At 45.5% G+C, this 18,084-nt stretch overlaps 1 protein-coding gene across 1 annotated transcript in view; it reads left to right on the plus strand.

Annotated features, from left to right (window-relative positions):
• LOC111982556 (S-arrestin) overlaps positions 1-642 on the plus strand; it is a 30,645-nt gene extending 30,003 nt beyond the window's left edge. The window contains exon 16 of the mRNA XM_024014140.2: positions 130-642. Within this exon, the coding sequence (XP_023869908.1) occupies positions 130-220 (91 nt within the window). The 3' untranslated portion in view covers positions 221-642. The remainder of the gene's footprint in view (positions 1-129) is intronic.
• Positions 643-18,084: the final 17,442 nt, after the last annotated feature.

The raw sequence follows: 18,084 nt of genomic DNA on the forward strand, positions 1-18,084 counted from the left end.
TGGTGAGAGACCTGACTTTCTCTTGGACTGATACTGATGTCTCCTTGTCTCTCTCTCTCTCTCTCTCTCTGTCTCTGTCTTACTCCACCTCTTCAAATCGTTAACTCAACACTATGGCTGTGCTGGCAGTGAGTCCGATGACATGGTGTTCGAGGAGTTCAAGAGGGTCTACCTGAAAGGGGTCATCCCTGATGATGATGAGTCACCCACCGAGGCATGAGCAGGCTGTCCAAGGAAGCAGAGCTCTTGCATGGGTTAGCCACACTGTCCCGTCATGGCCAAGTCCAGCTGATGTTGTACATTAGGCCGTCACAGCTTGAAATGCTGAGGGTCATGAAGAACCAAAAATGTGAGATGTAGAGAGCTTTTAAGAATTGTCTGCTTATGTAACGTTGTCACTTGTCTGCTTTGCTGCATGACTCATTGTTCCACATTGGTCAGGTTGTTATTGTTAAAGAGATGTGTTCTAAATTACTTACCTGGTAAGATAAAGGCAAATCAATAGATAAGATTACTGTAGATGTCATTGTATTGCCATTCAGTACACCGGTAGACAAATCCAGACCCAAGGCCTATGCTTTATAGTAATGTTCACTGTTGTACTGTACGTTATACAGAATACATCTGTACTGAATCACTATAGACTTGACTTTTTCTTTTACATTTTATTTGCGATTTTCTTAGAGAACAAGCATATACAGACATCCAAAAACATTTTAATAAATGTGATGGAAACCCAGTGGGTGCCTGTGATATGGGAGAAAGGGTTTGCTTTCTGACGCTTCAAGAAAGTGACACTACAATAAGCACCCTGGCTCCTACAGAACACACTCACTCATCCCCTCTTCTTTTATCAGTCCTTTTCTCTCCTTTATCTTTCATACAGAAGCTGTTCTGTTGCTGTGCGTCGACAGAACAGCACTTCCACTTAGTTACTACTTAGGCTGAGTACACCTGACCTCTTCCTTTCTGTCTAACATTACTGTAGCTACACGGCTGTGCCTGCTCACGTATCCTTCCACCGCACTGAAAGACAGACACAACTGTGCTACTTTCTCTTTCTACAGCTACATCAGTGGTTCTTCAGCAGATCTCTCAGATTGAGAGGGAGCCTCTTTGAACTGTGTCTCTGATGTAAACAAGGTGTATCCCAGTGACCGCCATGATCAGTTTACACTGACAGGAGCACTACTTTGTGTGGAGGATTTTTTAGTGACTACCCTTTTGTAAGACATGTTCAGATACCAAAGAAAATAATAACTGTAAGAAGAATACAAATCCAGTCGCATACAAACCCACACGCAAACTGATATAATATTTAATGATGTTAGCTTAAAACAACCATGCACCAACGGTTATCCCAGGAGGCAGATTGAGGCCTCTTTTCATGTGGGTTTCTAGCAATGTTTCAATTGCACATGTTGATAAAAACAAAAAAACTTTACAGAATAGCTGATTCTGCCAACACACAGAACAAAAACGCAGCAACGAACAACACTAAGCACAGAACTAAAATACTGAGGGAGAGGGCAGAGAGCTTAGTTGAAATACAGTTCCAACATTAACTGTTTGTGTTATGCTGGAGAGGCCAAAGTAATAAGAGGGTAGGCAAATATGTAGATCGAGTAGCTAGGTGCTTTTTCAGATGGCAATTGGCACTTTTTCATAAGGGTTTGGCAGGGATGGTAATCTATGGGGTAGGGGTAGGGCCCTCCGTGTCGCCCCAGGTGTAGTCTTTCTCGACTAGTGTAACAGTATAACTTTAGTACGTCCCCTCGCCCCGACACGGGCGCGAACCAGGGACCCTCTGCACACATCAACAACTGACACCCACGAAGCGTCGTTACCCATCGCTCCACAAAAGCCGCGGCCCTTGCAGAGCAAGGGCAACACTACTTATAGGTTTTCAGAGCAAGTGACGTAACTGATTGAAACGCTACTAGCGCGTACCCGCTAACTAGCTAGCCATTTCCACATCCGTTACACTCACCCCCCTTTCAACCTCCTCCTTTTCCGCAGCAACAGTGATCCGGGTCAACAGCATCAATGTAACAGTATAACTTTAAACCGTCCCCTCGCCCCGACACGGGCGCGACCAGGGAACCCTCTGCACACATCAACAACGGTCGCCCACGAAGCATCGTTACCCATCGCTCCACAAAGGCCACGGCCCTTGCAGAGCAAGGGGAAACACTACTTATAGGTTTTCAGAGCAAGTTACGTAACTGATTGAAACGCTACTAGCGCGTACCCGCTAACTAGCTAGCCATTTCACATCCGTTACACTAGCACGACAAACTCTCGACCCTAGGTAGCCCCAGGTAGCCAGAGAAGGTGCTGCTGGCCTCATTGCTGGCGTACATGCCGTTGGTGATTGTGTCTTTCACCAGGGAGAAGACCACAGGAATGTTGGGTGATGGGAAGATGGTGTTAAGCTCTGCAGAGAAAGCGGAGCAGATGGTTGGGGAGCAAGGCCCTAGGATTCCCATTATACCCATCTCTCCTTGGTCTCCCTTCTCCCCAGCTATGTCCTGCTCTCCCCGGGGACCCACCTCACCCTGTTCTCCCTTCTCTCCCTGGGGTCCCTGCTGCCCATCGGTTCCATCAGTGTAGTTACACACGCTCTCAGCTCCATGCTCTCCCTTCTCACCACCAGCGTCTCCCTTGGGTCCCTTAACCCCAAGTTGCCCTGCTACCCCGGGCATGCCCTCTGGTTTCTCCAGGTCCAGTCAGGCCAGCTTCACCAGGGGGTCCCTGCGCAGAGTCACATGTAGTGAGACACTGACACTCTTTACCCTTAGGCCCCATCTCTCCTGGGCCATCAAGACCATGGTCCCCCCTTGTCACCTGAAACATGAACCATTAGATGTCAACAGGAGTCCAATACAGTAGCTGAAAAGTTCTGCAAATTCTTATAATGTTAGAACTCGTTTTGAGCATGGACTATCCAATTAGCATTTCATAGTATAATCCAGCTATAATTGCAATTTAACCTTTGATCCTGTGAATCCCAAAAGTTCTTTGTCATCCTCCAAACCTTCATCTCCCACCTGAGGGTGGGACACCGAGAACAACAGAGATGAGACATTGGTACATGTGTCTGAATGAATGCTTTTGTCATTATTGTTGTCTACATTAATAATTTTGATCTCAATAAAACTGTCAAATCAATTTAGTAGGGAAAGATTGGACCAGTTAACATCATGCTTCTTTAGCATATAGTTATTGTTGTGTCATAATTGTTGATTTAGGCCATTGTCAGTGCTTGACTTGGGAAGGAGGTCATGGAACTAAGAATTATTTTTTTATTGTCACATACACCGGATAGGTGCCGTGAAATGTGTTGTTTTACAGGGTCAGCCATAATACTACGGTGTCCCTGGAGCAAATTTCTTTTAAGTTCCTTGCTCAAGGGCACATCAACAGATTTGACACTGTCGGTGCGGCTTTCGGTTACTGGCCCAATGCTCTAACCGCTAGGCTACCTGCGCAGAGTACTGGCACCTCAAATGTTCTACTGCTTAAGTTCTTGCACCTCTTATAGAATATTAGCTTAAAAGTATTGCAGAGTTTACTTCACGTAAATATAATAGTAATAGATTTTACTTGTATAGCGCTTTTCATTACAGAAAATAATCTCAAAGCGCATAAATAGCCAAACAAACAAATTTATATAGAGCTGGAATTTGAATGTCTCTATTTGGCTTCGGATGACAGCCTGGGAGTTGAGGCAGTTTGGATTGGAAAGGCAGTGTAGCTTCAGGGGAGGGGGTATCGATGGTGAAGCCAGAGAGAAAGAAAGAGTCTGACAAACAGGCCTGGAGCACTTAATCAGTGCACCACATCTGCTTCTCCGATGGTCAGATCCTCCATAAGACCCGCTCCTCCAAAAATGAGTACCGGCACCTATTCCAGTTCAAGATCAGCACTGGCCATTGACTCATAATCAATCAGTTCATTATTACAGTTTCAGGCTTTTCAACATAGAGATTCTATTAAGTTACGTTTTCTAATTCCAAATTCTATGGTTTTCAAGGTAAGTCATTATTGTATCACAGAGTTCTTGAATGTGGTCGTTTTTCTTTTAACAGTGTCACAGTGTAGTGCTTGTTCCATTACAGGGTGCTATTGTGAAGTCATAGTTATGGAGGTTCTTACCCTTGATTCCCTGCCTGCCCACAAATCCTGGAAGATCTCTCCACCCTGTGAGACCTCTCCTGCTGTGGGTTCCAGGGCTGCCTGAGAGTGGAGAGAGAAGGGTTTAATGTTTTAATGAATTAATATTAATCATCAATCTTTACTCTGTCATTATCATTTAATCTCTAATGTGCTGCATATTGTGAAGGTTACAGAAAATCTACAGTAGTTGTGATACATCAGTGCTATACAGGTACAGGTGTTAGTGTTGAGTACATATCTGGCAGACCCGTTTCCACGGTCTCCCTTGCGGCCGATGGTGCCCTTCCAGCGGGAGCAGATACAGTACCAGGGCACCTGGTCGGCGGTCAGGGGCAAGTGGGCCTCCAGCAGCATTTGACAGTAGGCCATATCTGGCTCCTCTCCCCTCTGGGTGGGATCAAACACCATGGTGGAGTTGGAGAAGAAGTCACCGCCCATTCCAGGTCCCGTCGGAGGGTAGTCGTCATCCCCTGCTGGGGTTGGAGGGGGGAAGGATGGGTAGTTGTCAGAGCAGCAGTCCGAGGAGAGTCGTCATTGCCTTGAGAGAGAAAAGGAGAAACACACAACAGAGAGATGGGTGGGTACCCTGTGGGAAATCCTGACGAACCAGGGAACCGCATTCATGTCTCGTGTAATGAAAGATGTCTGCAATCTAGCGTGAACCATCCTCAAATGGACAGGCTAGTCGAATGCTTCAATAAGACCCTAAAGCAGATGCTGAAGAAGGTCATCGAGAGAGACTGGAGGAACTGGGACCAGCTGCTGCCCCACCTGATGTTCTCGGTGCACAAAGTAGCCCAAGCGTGGGTTTTCCCCCTTTTAGCGCCTGTTTGGGAGTCGGCCCCGCGTACTGCTGGACCTAGCCAAGGAGGTCTGGGAGGACCAAACAACCCTCCTTCGCAGCGTGGTGGAACACGTGGAAGTGATGAGGGAGAGGATGATGGCGATTTGGCCAGTGTTGAGGGAACACATGACCCAGGTACAACGCGCCCAGGAGCACGTTTACAACCGTGGGGCCCAACCACGAGAGTTCCACCCGGGTGAGAAGGTCTTGTTGCTGATCCCCATAACAGAGAGCAAAAAATGACATTGTCGAGTGGGTGGGTGACGTCAATTAATAGGTCAGCCAACCAGAGCGGAGAAAACCCCTACAGCTTTACCATATGAACCTTCTGAAGAGATGGCACGCATGAGAGGCACTGTGCGCAACGTGGACCCAGCCACAGCAGAACCCGTCCTCCGTCCTCCGACAGTACCCCCCCCGTCGCTGGGGGCACCCTCGTTGCGGAGACCGTCGCTGGGGGCACCCTCGTTGCGGACCGTCGGCTGGGGGCACCCTCGTTGCGGAGACCGTCGCGGGGGCACCCGCTTGCGGAGGCGTCGCTGGGGCACCCTCGTTGCGGAGCCCTCGCTGGGCACCTCGTTGCGGAGCCCGCGTCGCCTGGGGGCACCGTCGTTCGGGAGGCCCGTCGCTGGGGGCACCCGCTCGTTGCGGACCCGTCGCTGGGGGCACCGTCCCGTTGCGGAGCCCGTCGCTGGGGGCACCGTCGTTGCGGAGCCCGTCGCTGGGGGCACCGTCGTTGCGGAGCCCGTCGCTGGGGGCACCGTCACTGGAGACCGTCGTGGGAGGCTTCGTGCCATGGATCATCACTGGAGGCTTCGTGCCATGGATCATCACTGGAAGCTTCTTGCCATGGATCATCACTGGAGTGAGGAGACGTGTTGGCAGTCTGGTACGTGGAGCTGCCACAGGGCTCACCAGGCTGGGGAGACATACTGGAGGCTTGGTTCTTGGCGCTGGCACCGGATACACTGGGCCGTGGAGGCGCACTGGAGGTCTCGAGCGCAGAGCTGGCACAACCCATTCTGGCTGGATGCCAACTTCCACCCGGCACATGCGGGACGCTGGCACAGAGCACACCGGCCTGTGAATGCTCACTCGAGACACCGTGCGCATCACCCCATAACACGGTGCCCGACCAGTCACATGCTCCCCACGGTAAGCACGGGAAGTTGGCTCAGGTCTATAACCTGACTCCGCCAATCTCCCCGTGTTCCCCCCCAAAAAATGTTTTGGGGGCTGCCTCTCGTGCCTGCTTCGCTGACTTGCCTCCTCATATCGCCGCCGCTCTGCTTCGCTGCCTCCAGTTCCTCCCTTGGACGGCGATACTCCACAGCCTGCCTCCAGGGTCCCTTACCGTCCAGGATCTCCTCCCATGTCCAGGAGTCCCTTTCACCACGCTGCTTGGTCCTTTGGTGGTGGGAAGTTCTGTCACGGCCGTTGAAAGAACTAGACCAAAGCGAAGCGTGGTGAGCGTACATATTCCTTTTATTTAGGATGACGCCGACAAAAACAATAAACAATACAAAACGACCGTGAAGCTTAAGGCTATAGTGCCACAAACAAAGACAACTTCCTACACAGAAAGGAGGGAAAGGGCTACCTAAGTATGGTTCCCAATCAGAGACAACGATAGACAGCTGTTCCTGATTGAGAACCATACCCGGCCAAAACAAAGAAATACAAGATAGACATAGAATTCCCACCCAAATCACACCCTGACCAAACCCAAAATAGAGACATAAAAAGCTCTCTAAGGTCAGGGCGTGACATTCATATATAAAATATCCCCATAGTCTAGTGAAGGCATACATGTAGCTGATACTAGCCTCCTTCTGGCTTCAAAAGAAAAACAGGCCTTATTCCTAAAATAAAATCCCAACTTCAGCTTAAAAAAAATTGTAAGTTGTTGAATATGCAATTTAAAACAGGCCCTCATCAATTAAAATTCCAAGATACTTATGAGGTTACAGTCTCAGTCTCATTGCCCTGACAGGTAGTAATAGGTGAAAGGTTCAGAGATCCATTTATTGCTTTAGAAAACACCATTAGTTTAGTTTTGTCAGTATTGGAGGATAAGCTTCAATTGACACGGCATGTTTAACAGTATAAAAAGCAGTATGCAAGTTCTGGAAAGCTTTTGTGAGAGACGAGGCACAACAATAAATAACAGTATCATCAGCATATAAGTGAAGTTGCGCATTTTGCACATTTTTGTCTAAATTATTTATATAAATAGTGAATAAGAGGGGACCAAGTACAAAGCCCTGGGCACACCATTACAGACAGACAATTTAACAGACATGAGCCCATCAAATTGAATGCACTGAGTTCTATCAGACAGATAGTTAGCAAACCATGCAACTGCATGCTCTGAAAGACCTACACTCGACAATCTCTGCCTCAGTATAGCATCATCAACTGTATGTATCAAAAGCCTTAGAGAGATCAATAAAAAGTGAGACGGTGCTGTTTTTTGTCAAGGGCTTCAGTGATATCATTTAAAACATTCATGGCTGCTGTAATTGTGCTATGCTTCTTCCTGAAGCCCGATTGGTACATTAATAAAATAGAGTGACTATATAAAAACAAGTTTAGCTGTTCACTCACAAGGGTTTCAAGTATTTTCACCAGGGGTGACAGCTTTGAGGTTGGCCTATAATTATTTAAGAGTTGGATCTCCCCCTTTTAAAAAGTGGTAGGACAAATGCTGATTTCCAGATCTTTGAAATGTCATTACATTCCAGGGTTAGATTGAACAGATATGTAAGTGGTTCAGCTATGAAATCAGCTGCCAGATTTAAAAAGCAGGGATCCAGAAGATCAGGTCCTGCAGGCTTTCTCTGATCTAAGGATTTCAGTGTTTTATGTACCTCCTGCACTGAGAATGGCAAAAAGCTAAAAGTTTGACCAGCTCTCGCTGGTTCATCCACACAGGGTTGTACAGAGACACAGGACACTGAATCAAACAGCCTACCAGATGATACAAAGTGCTCATTGAAACAATTCAGCATTTCAGTTTTGTCATATACAGCAACAAAGTCCTTCAATACACATGACGGTAATTCATTAACATTACTGACATAGATTTATTAGCCTTCCAAAACTTTCTAGGGTCATTCAGGCTATCAGACATAAAATATTCAGACTTGGCCTTCCTGAGAAGAAAAGAACACTGGCTTATTTTTAGGGAGTTACGAAACAAATCAGTATCCGAACATGATTTCCTTGCTTTAGCCCAGGCTAAATTACGTTCATGAATAATACAAGACAGCTCAGAAGAAAACCATGGATCATCCCGCCCTTTAACCGTGAACCTGCGGAATGGGGCATGTTTGTTTACTATTTGGAAAAAAACATCATGAAAGAATTTCCAGGCAGTTTCCACATCAGGAATAAGCTCAGGAAAACTGCCGTCTTCTCCGAGGCGCCGGGGCGCACAGATCTCGTGGAACATCATATCCAAACACGGCCAGGAGAAAAATTGTGTAAACTGCCATACTGGATACCAGAAGCCGGGAGGGCGGCAGTCCAGCGGGAAGTGACGAAAATGCTAGAGATGGGGGTACTGGAGGAGTCCCACAGTGAGTGATCTAGCCCTATAGTGCTGGTACGGAAACCTGACGGAACCGTCAGCTTCTACAATGACTTCCGGGGCCTGAACGAGGTCATTAAATTAGACGCCTACCCCATGCCCTGGGTGGATGAACTGATCGACCGCTTTGGGAAGGCGAGATACGTCAGCACCCTAAACCTGACGAAGGGGTACTGGCAGGTGTCGCTGGCAGTGGCATCCCGGGAGAAGACAGCCTTCACCACCCCGGAGGGGACTATAAGCTCCCGAGTGGCGCAGCGGTATAAGGCACTGCGTCTCAGTGCTAGAGGCATCACTACAGATCCTGGTTCGAATTCAGGCTGTGTCACAACCGGCCGTGATCGGGAGTCCCATAGGGCGGTGCACAATTGGCTCAGCATCGTCCGGGTTAGAGGAGGGTTTGGCTGGGGTAGGCAGTCATTTTAAATAAGAATTTGTTCTTCACTGACTTGCCTACTTAAAATAATTGGTTTTAAATAAAATATAAAATAAAATAATTCTTCCTTTCGGGCACCACTGGGCCCCAGCGTCATTTCAGCGACTCATGGACCACGTGCTGTTCCCGCACCGTGAGTACACTGCTGCTTATTTGGATTATATAATCGTGCACAGTGACAGTTGGGAGTCGCATCTCTGTAGGCTACAGGTGGTGGTGGATGCGCTAAGTGATGCGGGGCTGACCGCGAACCCCCACAAGTGCAAGCTGGGCTACGCCGAGGTGGAGTACCTGGGCTATTGACTCGGGCAGGGAAACATGAACCATTCATTTTTATTTGCAGCCATTGGGGAATGGAACCGGTCAGGGCAAAGAGGGTGGTATCCCGGAAGGTCTACCCCGGGGGTTGGTGATAGAGGGGAGGTACGTGCCGCGATGTTGGCTCCCTCTGCTGGGAGTACTCGAGCTGGGCACCCCAATGCTGATGGCACCAATTAGGGATAATTAGGGGAGAGTGCCAACCAGTCGTGCAGGCCACATAAATGGAGCACCATGGCACACTGTGGGAGAAAAAGAGAGAGGCAAGGAGTGAGCCGACAGAGGAATCCGAAGCTCCCGGAGGCATCGAGCCGAATATGAGAAGGACCAAGCCAACCCTAAGATATTTTGTTGTTACATTTATTTTTAGTTGCCTAGTAAAGTCGTGTTTTCTGACTAGAACCTGCCTGTCTCTGTATCCATCCCTGTGTGCTCAACCCAACGGTTTACCACAATACACTTCGTAAGCTAATACTACTACTAGCGAACACTATTTGAGATTTGGTGCTCACTGCACTAGCTTTAATAAACTGTAATTTTTATTTCCTCCCGCAAATCTTGCCTGTATTCTCAACTGTAGCATGGTTTCACATACAGTGGCTTGCGAAAGTATGCATCCCCCTTGGCATTTTTCCTATTTTGTTGCCTTAAACTGTAATTAAAATAGATTTTTTGGGGGGGGTTTGTATCATTTGATTTACACAACATGCCTACCACTTTGAAGATGCTAAATATTTTTTCTTGTGAAACAAACAAGAAATAACACAAAAAAACAGAACTTGATCATGCATAACTATTCACCCCACAAAGGCAATACTTTGTAGAGCCACCTTTTGCAGCAATTACAGCTGCAAGTCTCTTGGGGTTTGTTTCTATAAGCCTGGCACATCTAGCCACTGGGATTTTCCTCATTCTTCAAGGCAAAACTGCTCCAGCTCCTTCAAGTTGGATGGGTTCCACTGGTGTACAGCAATCTTTAAGTCATACCATAGATTCTCAATTGGATTGACGTCTGGGCTTTGACTAGGCCATTCCAAGACATTTAAATGTTTCCCCTTAAACCCCTCGAGTGTTGCTTTAGCAGTATGCTTAGGGTCATTGTCCTGCTGGAAGGTGAACCTCTGTCCCAGTCTCAAATCTCTGGAAGACTGAAACAGGTTTCATTCAAGAATTTCCCTGTATTTAGTGCCATCCATCATTCCTTCAATTCTGACCAGTTTCCCAGTCCCTGCCGGTGGAAAAACATCCCCACAGCATGATGCTGCCAGCACCATGCTTCACTGTGGGGATGGTGTTCTCGGGGTGATGAGAGGTGTTGGGTTTGCGCCAGACATAGCGTTTTCCTTGATGGCCAAAAAGCTACATTTTTGTCTCTTCTGACTAGAGTACCTTCTATATGTTTTGGGAGTCTCCCATATGCCTTTTTAGGCGAACACCAAACGTGTTTGCTTATTTTTGTCTTGAAGCGACGGCTTTTTTCTGGGCACTCTTCCGTAAGGCCCAGCTCTGTGGAGTGTACGGCTTAAAGATGGACAGATACTCCAATCTCCGCTGTGGATTATCTTTGGTCTCTTTGTTGCCTCTCTGATTAATGCCCTCCTTGCCTGGTCTGTGAGTTTTGGTGGGCGGCCCTCTCTTGGCAGGTTTGTTGTGGTGCCATATTCTTTCCATTTTTAAATAATGGATTTAATGGTGCTATGTGGGATATTCAAAGTTTCTTATATTTTTTTATAACCCAACCCTGATCTGTACTTCTCCACAACTTTGTCCCTGACCTGTTTGAAGAGCTCCTTGGTGATCATGGTGCCGCTTGCTTGGTGGTGACCCTTGCTTAGTGGTGTTGCAGACTCTGGGGCCTTTCAGAACAGGTGTATACTGTATATGCTGAGTTAATGTGACAAATCATGTGACACTTAGATTGCACACAGGTGGACTTTATTTAACTAATTATGTGACTTATGAAGGTAATTGATTGCACCAAATCTTATTTGGGAGGTTCAAAGCAAAGTGGGTGAATACATATGCACGCACCACTTTAACGTTTTAAATTCTGTTGAATTTTTAAACGTTTTTCATTTCACTTCACCAATTTCGACTATTTTGTGTATGTCCATTATATGAAATCCAAATAAAATCCATTGAAATTATAGGCTGTAATTCAACAAATTAGGAAAAACACCAAGGGGATGAATACTTTTGCAAGGCACTGTATGATCTATTACACTCAAATCTCAGCAAAATCCCAATTTGAAATCACCAATGCTGTTCAACATTCAGACATGTCTGCATGACCCCACTAAAAAACCTGCTGTCACATTCAGCCAGCACTCATAAGCTACTGTATTTGTATTTATCATGGATCCCCATTACTCTTCCTGGGGTCCAGGAAAATGAAGGCAGTTATAACATTTTCAAAACATTACAATAGATTTTACAACAGATTTCACAACACATTAAGTGTGTGCCATCAGGCCACTACTCTGGACACCCGCTTTACTCACCGATGCGGTGGAGAGTTGAGCCATCTTCCTCAAGTTGGATGATTCTCCTTGAAGGGAAAAGTCTCCCTCGGTGAGCAGCCCTTGTTATACACCTGGGAAAGCCAGGCCCATCCCACCACTGTGTCATACTCAGGAGGGAAGCTGGGCGGGTGGCCCGATAGCAGGCCTTTGTGATGCATCTGAAAAGGAGGGCTTCTGCCTTTTTCCCTTTCATGCGTAAGTTGACCTTAATAGTTGACACCTTCACCGTGTCTGGGAACTAGGACTACCCAGGTGCACTCATTTGGCTCAGCTTTATATAATGGGCTATGCTATGGTTCACATACTGTATATGGACACACATTGTTTTTCCCCTCTCAATTCCTGCTGGCCACAAACTGGTTGAAATAACATGATTTCGGAGCATGTCATTTCAACAAAAAATATATATTTTTCCTTCTGGAGATGTTGAAAACTGACTCAACTTTACACCTAAATGTAAAGACTTATATATATATATACTTCACTTTGAATTCACGTTTGTTGAGAACTCAATCAAATGTAAATCAAAATGAGACATTGAACACCTTTGACATCTTTGCCCAGTGGATTATTCCAATGTGTTAGATGTAACTTCTGCGGTTTATCTAGGCTACATAGTATAGCACCATGGGTCATCCAATGACCTACAGTATATCCATTGTAGGAAGTAGACCTCCTGAGAGAGAATTGTATCTTCTCATTCTTGATCTTTGAGATCTTTAACAATTGTGTGTTTTGTAACGTGAAAAAGGAGTCTCGGCACACTTCAATCAGATACAATTTCAAACTTTTAATTTGCTTTGCTTTTGGTCAGTGTGTGCATTGTGTATATTTTCACATCTTTAAGAGCCGGCGATGGTGGTGAAAGTGAGTGTGATAGATGACGAGTCATTTAATAAATTGTATCTTGAATCTCGGGTTGTGAAGTATTAAACATAATAAACATGATAAGCATTGCTGGTATATACTGTATTTATATACAGTACATCATTGAGCAAAACTAGCAACTATAGAAAGGCAAAGGCATTCCTTTTGTGAAATGGAAAACACCCCTGCAATGATTAAAATGGTGAGCAGATGGACAAAAACAGAACATTTAAAGGAACATTTCACTGCAAAATGAAAGTTTGTCAGATGTTTTCAGACCTCAAAAGTAAACCTATGTCCACATCCCAGGCCATCTTTGGTGTACATCAAGCTACAGTGCATTTGGAAAGTATTCTGACCCCTTGACTTTTTCCACATTTTGTTACGTTACACCCGTATTCTAAAATGGATTAAATATTGTTTTCCCCTCCTCAATCTATACACAATACCCCATAATGAGATGTAAAAAAAATTGGGGGGCAATGTAAAAATAAAAAAAACATGGAAATATCACATTTACATAAGTATTCAGACCCTTTACTTAGTACTTTGTTGAAGCACCTTTGACAGCAATTACAGCCTCAAGTCGTCTTGGGTATAATGCTACAAGCTTGGCACAACTGTATTTGGGGAGTTTCTGCCATTCTTCTCTGCTGATCCTCTCAAGCTCTGTCAGGTTGGATTGGGAGCGTTGCTGCACAGCTATTTTCAGGTCTCTAGAGATTTTTGATCAGGTTCAATTCGGGGCTCTGGCTGAGCCACTCAAGGACATTGAGATATGTCCCGAGGCCACTCCTGTGTTGTCTTGGCTGTGTGCTTAGGGTCGTTGTTCTGTTGGAAGATGAACCTTCGCCCCAGTCTGAGGTCCTGAGCTCTCTGGAGCAGGTTTTCATCAAGGATCTCTCTGTACTTTGCTTTGATCCTGACTAGTCTCCCAGTCCACGACGCTAAAAAAACTCCACAGCATGATGCTGCCATCACCGTGCTTCATCGTAGAGATGGTGCCAAGTTATCTCCAGATGTGACGCTTGGCATTCAGGCCAAAGAGTTCCATCTTGGTTTCATCAGACCAGGGAATCTTATTTCTTATGGTCGGAGAGTCCTTTAGTTGCCTTTTGGTAAACACCAAGCGGGCTGTCATGCCAGAGAGAATAAAGTAGACGGCACACGTCAAACGTTTGATTTATGACCCTATGTCCGGATGACGTGTGCATGCCCATATTTGGGCATCCGGCCAGGACATCCTGGCGGGAAGTGATCACGTGGTTATGCCCATATATGTGCATCCTGTTCCTGTTCTCACACCTTAGAGTGAGTCCGACAATACATATATAATGCCTTTGAAGTTGTCATACTGATTGATGTCTAGGGACCTCTTTGAACTGGGGGGATGAACATTTCAAAGAGTATGGCCCCCCACCCCCTGTTTTATTGACCTTTGGGTTGTTGTCTATGATTTGTTGATGGAATTTATAGGTTTAAATGAATGACAAGAACATTCCACCCTGAAGCCATCTAGTTGTATGAAATTGATTAGAATCATAAAATTATAATAAATTATGTGTGTAGTTTTAGTCATGATGTGTGTAGTTTTAGTCAGAATTAGGGTAAAACAATATAACAATATGTCTCTAAAGTGTCTTAAACACAGACTGTCTGAGCAAGATTCGGTGCCGACCTTGGCTGGGGCCCACTAAGAGTACTTCCCAGGGTCTTCCTATCTTGAGGGAGGACGGGGAGTGATTCTCACGGACTCCCCTAATCTTTGTCGGCTGGGTAGTGTGCGTAGGATACCAAATGGTTGTGTGTGAAAGTATGTGCGTAAGAAGCCAGTATAAAATGAATGGTTTTGTACAACTAACCAGCGCTCTCGTGAATAAACTTACTGACTATCGTAGCTGGGCCTCCGTCTGATTCATTTCAACTAGTTTCTTACAAATTCTGGGTTTCAGACTGAGTAGTTCATTGAATTGGGTTTATGAATATTGAGAACATCATTCTCGTAACACTTATGTTACAAAAATATAAACACAATATGCAACAATTTCAAAGATTTTTTAGTTAGTTACAGTTCATATGAGGAAATCAGTCAATTGAAATTAAATTCATTAGGCCCTAATCTATGGATTTCATGACTGGGAATACAGATATGTATCCGTGTTGGTCACGGATACTATACCATAATTTAAAAAAATGGGCCTCACAATGGGCCTCAGGATCTCGTCACGGTATTTCTGTGCATTTAAATTGCAATCGATAAAATGCAGTTGTGTTCATTGTCCGTAGTTTATGCCTGACCATACCATAACCCCACCGCTACCATGAGTCACTCTGTTCACAACATTGACATCGGCAAACTGCTCGCCCCCACAACGCCATACACATGCTCTGTGGTTCTCTGCCAACAGTTCTGGTGGACATTCCTGCAGTCAGTATACCAATTGCACGCTCCCTCAAAACTCCGTGGCATTGTGTTGTGTGACAAAACTGCACATTTGTGACCCACCACCTGGATTCGGTCTTGAGTATCAACATATTTTTATTTTTTTACATTAGATAAAAGTAGAGACTCAGATAGAAAATGGTATATCACACACTGACGTTGAGGAGCAATAAAACTAATTCTGCTTTGAAAGTTGATGAACTTGTAACCCTACTTTTGAGAAAATGGCCCTTGAATATTTGGGTACACGTATTGGAGAGCTCTTCTTTGTTTACCCCCATTAAGTGTCGTTCACACCCTCTTAAGCCTTAGCCCTACCCACCCATCTAAGGATTCACATGTGAGCCCCTTGTGCTAAACATAGTGAGTAGTTGTAACGCTCGTCGGAAGGATGAGACCAAGGTGCAGCGTGGTACATGTTCATGATTCTTTATTAAATCCGAACTCCAAACAAAACAACAAAAGAACAACGAACGTCACGTTCCGTAGGCTACGCAGAGCTAACAAAAAACAACATCCCACCACCTAAGCGTGGCAAAACAGGCTGCCTAAGTATGAGTCCCAGCTGTCCCTGATTGAGAACCATACCCGCCAAAACATAGAAACACAAAACCTAGAAATAAATAACATAGAATCCCACCCAAATCGCAGCCTGACGAAACCAAATAGAGACATAAAAAGGCTCTCTAAGGTCAGGGCGTGACAGTACCCCCCCCCCTGTACTGGGGACCCTCGTTGTGGACCCCGGACTGGGGACCCTCGTTGCGGGCCCCGTACTGGGGACCGTCGCTGGAGGCTCCGGGCTGGGGACCGTCGCTGGAGGTCCGGACTGGAGGCCGTCGTTGGAGGCTTCGTGCCATGACTCATCACTGGAGGCTTCGTGCCATTGGATCATCACTGGAGGCTTCGTGTCATGGATCATCACTGGAGGCTTCGTGCCATGGATCATCACTGGAGGCTTCGTGCCATGGATCATCACTGGAGGCTTCGTGCCATGGATCGCGCACCTGGGAATGGAGAAGACCCGGGAACGGATCGCCGCCCAGTTCCACTGGCCCGGGATGATTAGGGCCGTGGAAGACTACTGTCGCAGCTGCCCGGAGTGTCAACTCACTGCCCCGAAGGCCCACTTCCGAAACCCATTGGTCCCCCTACCGATCATCGGGGTGCCCTTTGAACGCATCGCCATGGACATAGTGGGACCTCTGGTAAAAACAGCCCGAGGACACCGGTACATCCTGGTGATAGTAGATTATGCCACCCGGTATCCCGAGGCCATTCCCCTACGGGCGGCGGTATCCAAGGGAATCAAGCAGATCTGGACCTCCGTCTTTCACCCGCAGACGGATTGGCTCGTTGAGCGCTTCAATAATATGCTCAAACAAATGCTGCAGAAGGTCATCGAGCAGGACGGGAAGAACTGGGACCAGCTACTACCCCACCTAATGTTTTCAATCCGAGAAGTACCCCATTCCTCCACAGGGTAACGAGTACTTTTGGATGTCAAGGAAAATATTTTCTTAAGGAATGTAAAATATAAATAGTAAAGTACAGATACCCAAAAAAACTACTTAAGTAGTACTTTAAAGTATTTTTACTTAAGTACCTTACACCACTGCCTGCGACATACGCTTAGATTCCTGAAACGGGTCACATTTTAGGATGGCCTTTTGTCTCCTGCACAAGGTGCACCTGTGTAACGATCATGCTGTTTAATCAGCCTTTTGGTATGCCACACCTGTCAGGTAGATGGATTATTGTGGCAAAGGAAAAATGGACACTATCAGCAATGTAAACAAATGTTTGCACAACATTATAGAGAAGTAAGCTTTTTGTGTGTGTGGAAATTTTAAGGGATCTTTTATTTCAGCTCATGAAACATGGGACCAACACATTACATGTTGCGTTTATATTTTTGTTCATTGTAGTTAATTTAGGAGACAAATTGGCTGAGAATTCCGTATCATTATTTTATAATATGAAAAACAATTGAACACATGGAACATACATGTGACGTCCATCTTTAAAGTTTACTTCGCTACTTGAGTCATCTCTTCGCTCTCTCTCTCTCCATGCCGCTTTCCACACAGACCTAGCCACGCCCCGTCACTAAAGGAGCACATTTTTTGTTCCTCGACCACGAGACACTTGCGTTCAGTCTGCATGGTCAATGCAGCACATGCAACAATGTTGACGACAACAATGCTGTTTTCACTTCTTAATATAAGTCAGTGCATTGGGTCAGTATTCAGACCCCTTCACTTTTTCTACATTTTGTTATGTTTCAGTGTTATTCTAAAATCGATTAAATATATATTTTTTAATCATAAACCCTCACACAATACCTTATAATTACAAAGCGAAAACAGGTTTTTAGACATTTTTGCAAACATATGTAAATAAGGTATCTGTTTTTATATTTTTATAAGTATTCAGACCATTTTCTATGAGACACGAAATTGAGATCAGATGCATCCTGTTTCCATTGATCATCCTTGTAGAAACATCTCAACTTGATTGGAGTCCAGATGTGGTAAATTCAATTGATTGGACATGATTTGGAATGGCACACACCTGTCTACAGTGCATTCGGAAGGTATTCAGACCCCTTGACTTTTTCCACATTTTGTTACGTTACAGCCTTTTTCTACAATGGATTACATTTTTTTTAAATCCTCTTCAATCTACACACAATACCCCATAATGACAAAGAGAAAACAGTTTTTTGGACGTTTTTGCACATTTATTACATTTGGAAAGGCACACACCTGTCTATATGAGGTCCCACAGTAGACAGTGCATGTCAGAGGAAAAACCAAGACATGAGGTGGAAGGAATTGTCCATAGAGCTCCGAGACAGGATTGTGTCAAGGCACAGATCTG

The sequence above is a fragment of the Salvelinus sp. IW2-2015 genome, linkage group LG22, assembly GCF_002910315.2.
Source record: "Salvelinus sp. IW2-2015 linkage group LG22, ASM291031v2, whole genome shotgun sequence".
In the NCBI taxonomy this organism is placed as follows: Eukaryota; Metazoa; Chordata; class Actinopteri; order Salmoniformes; family Salmonidae; genus Salvelinus; species Salvelinus sp. IW2-2015.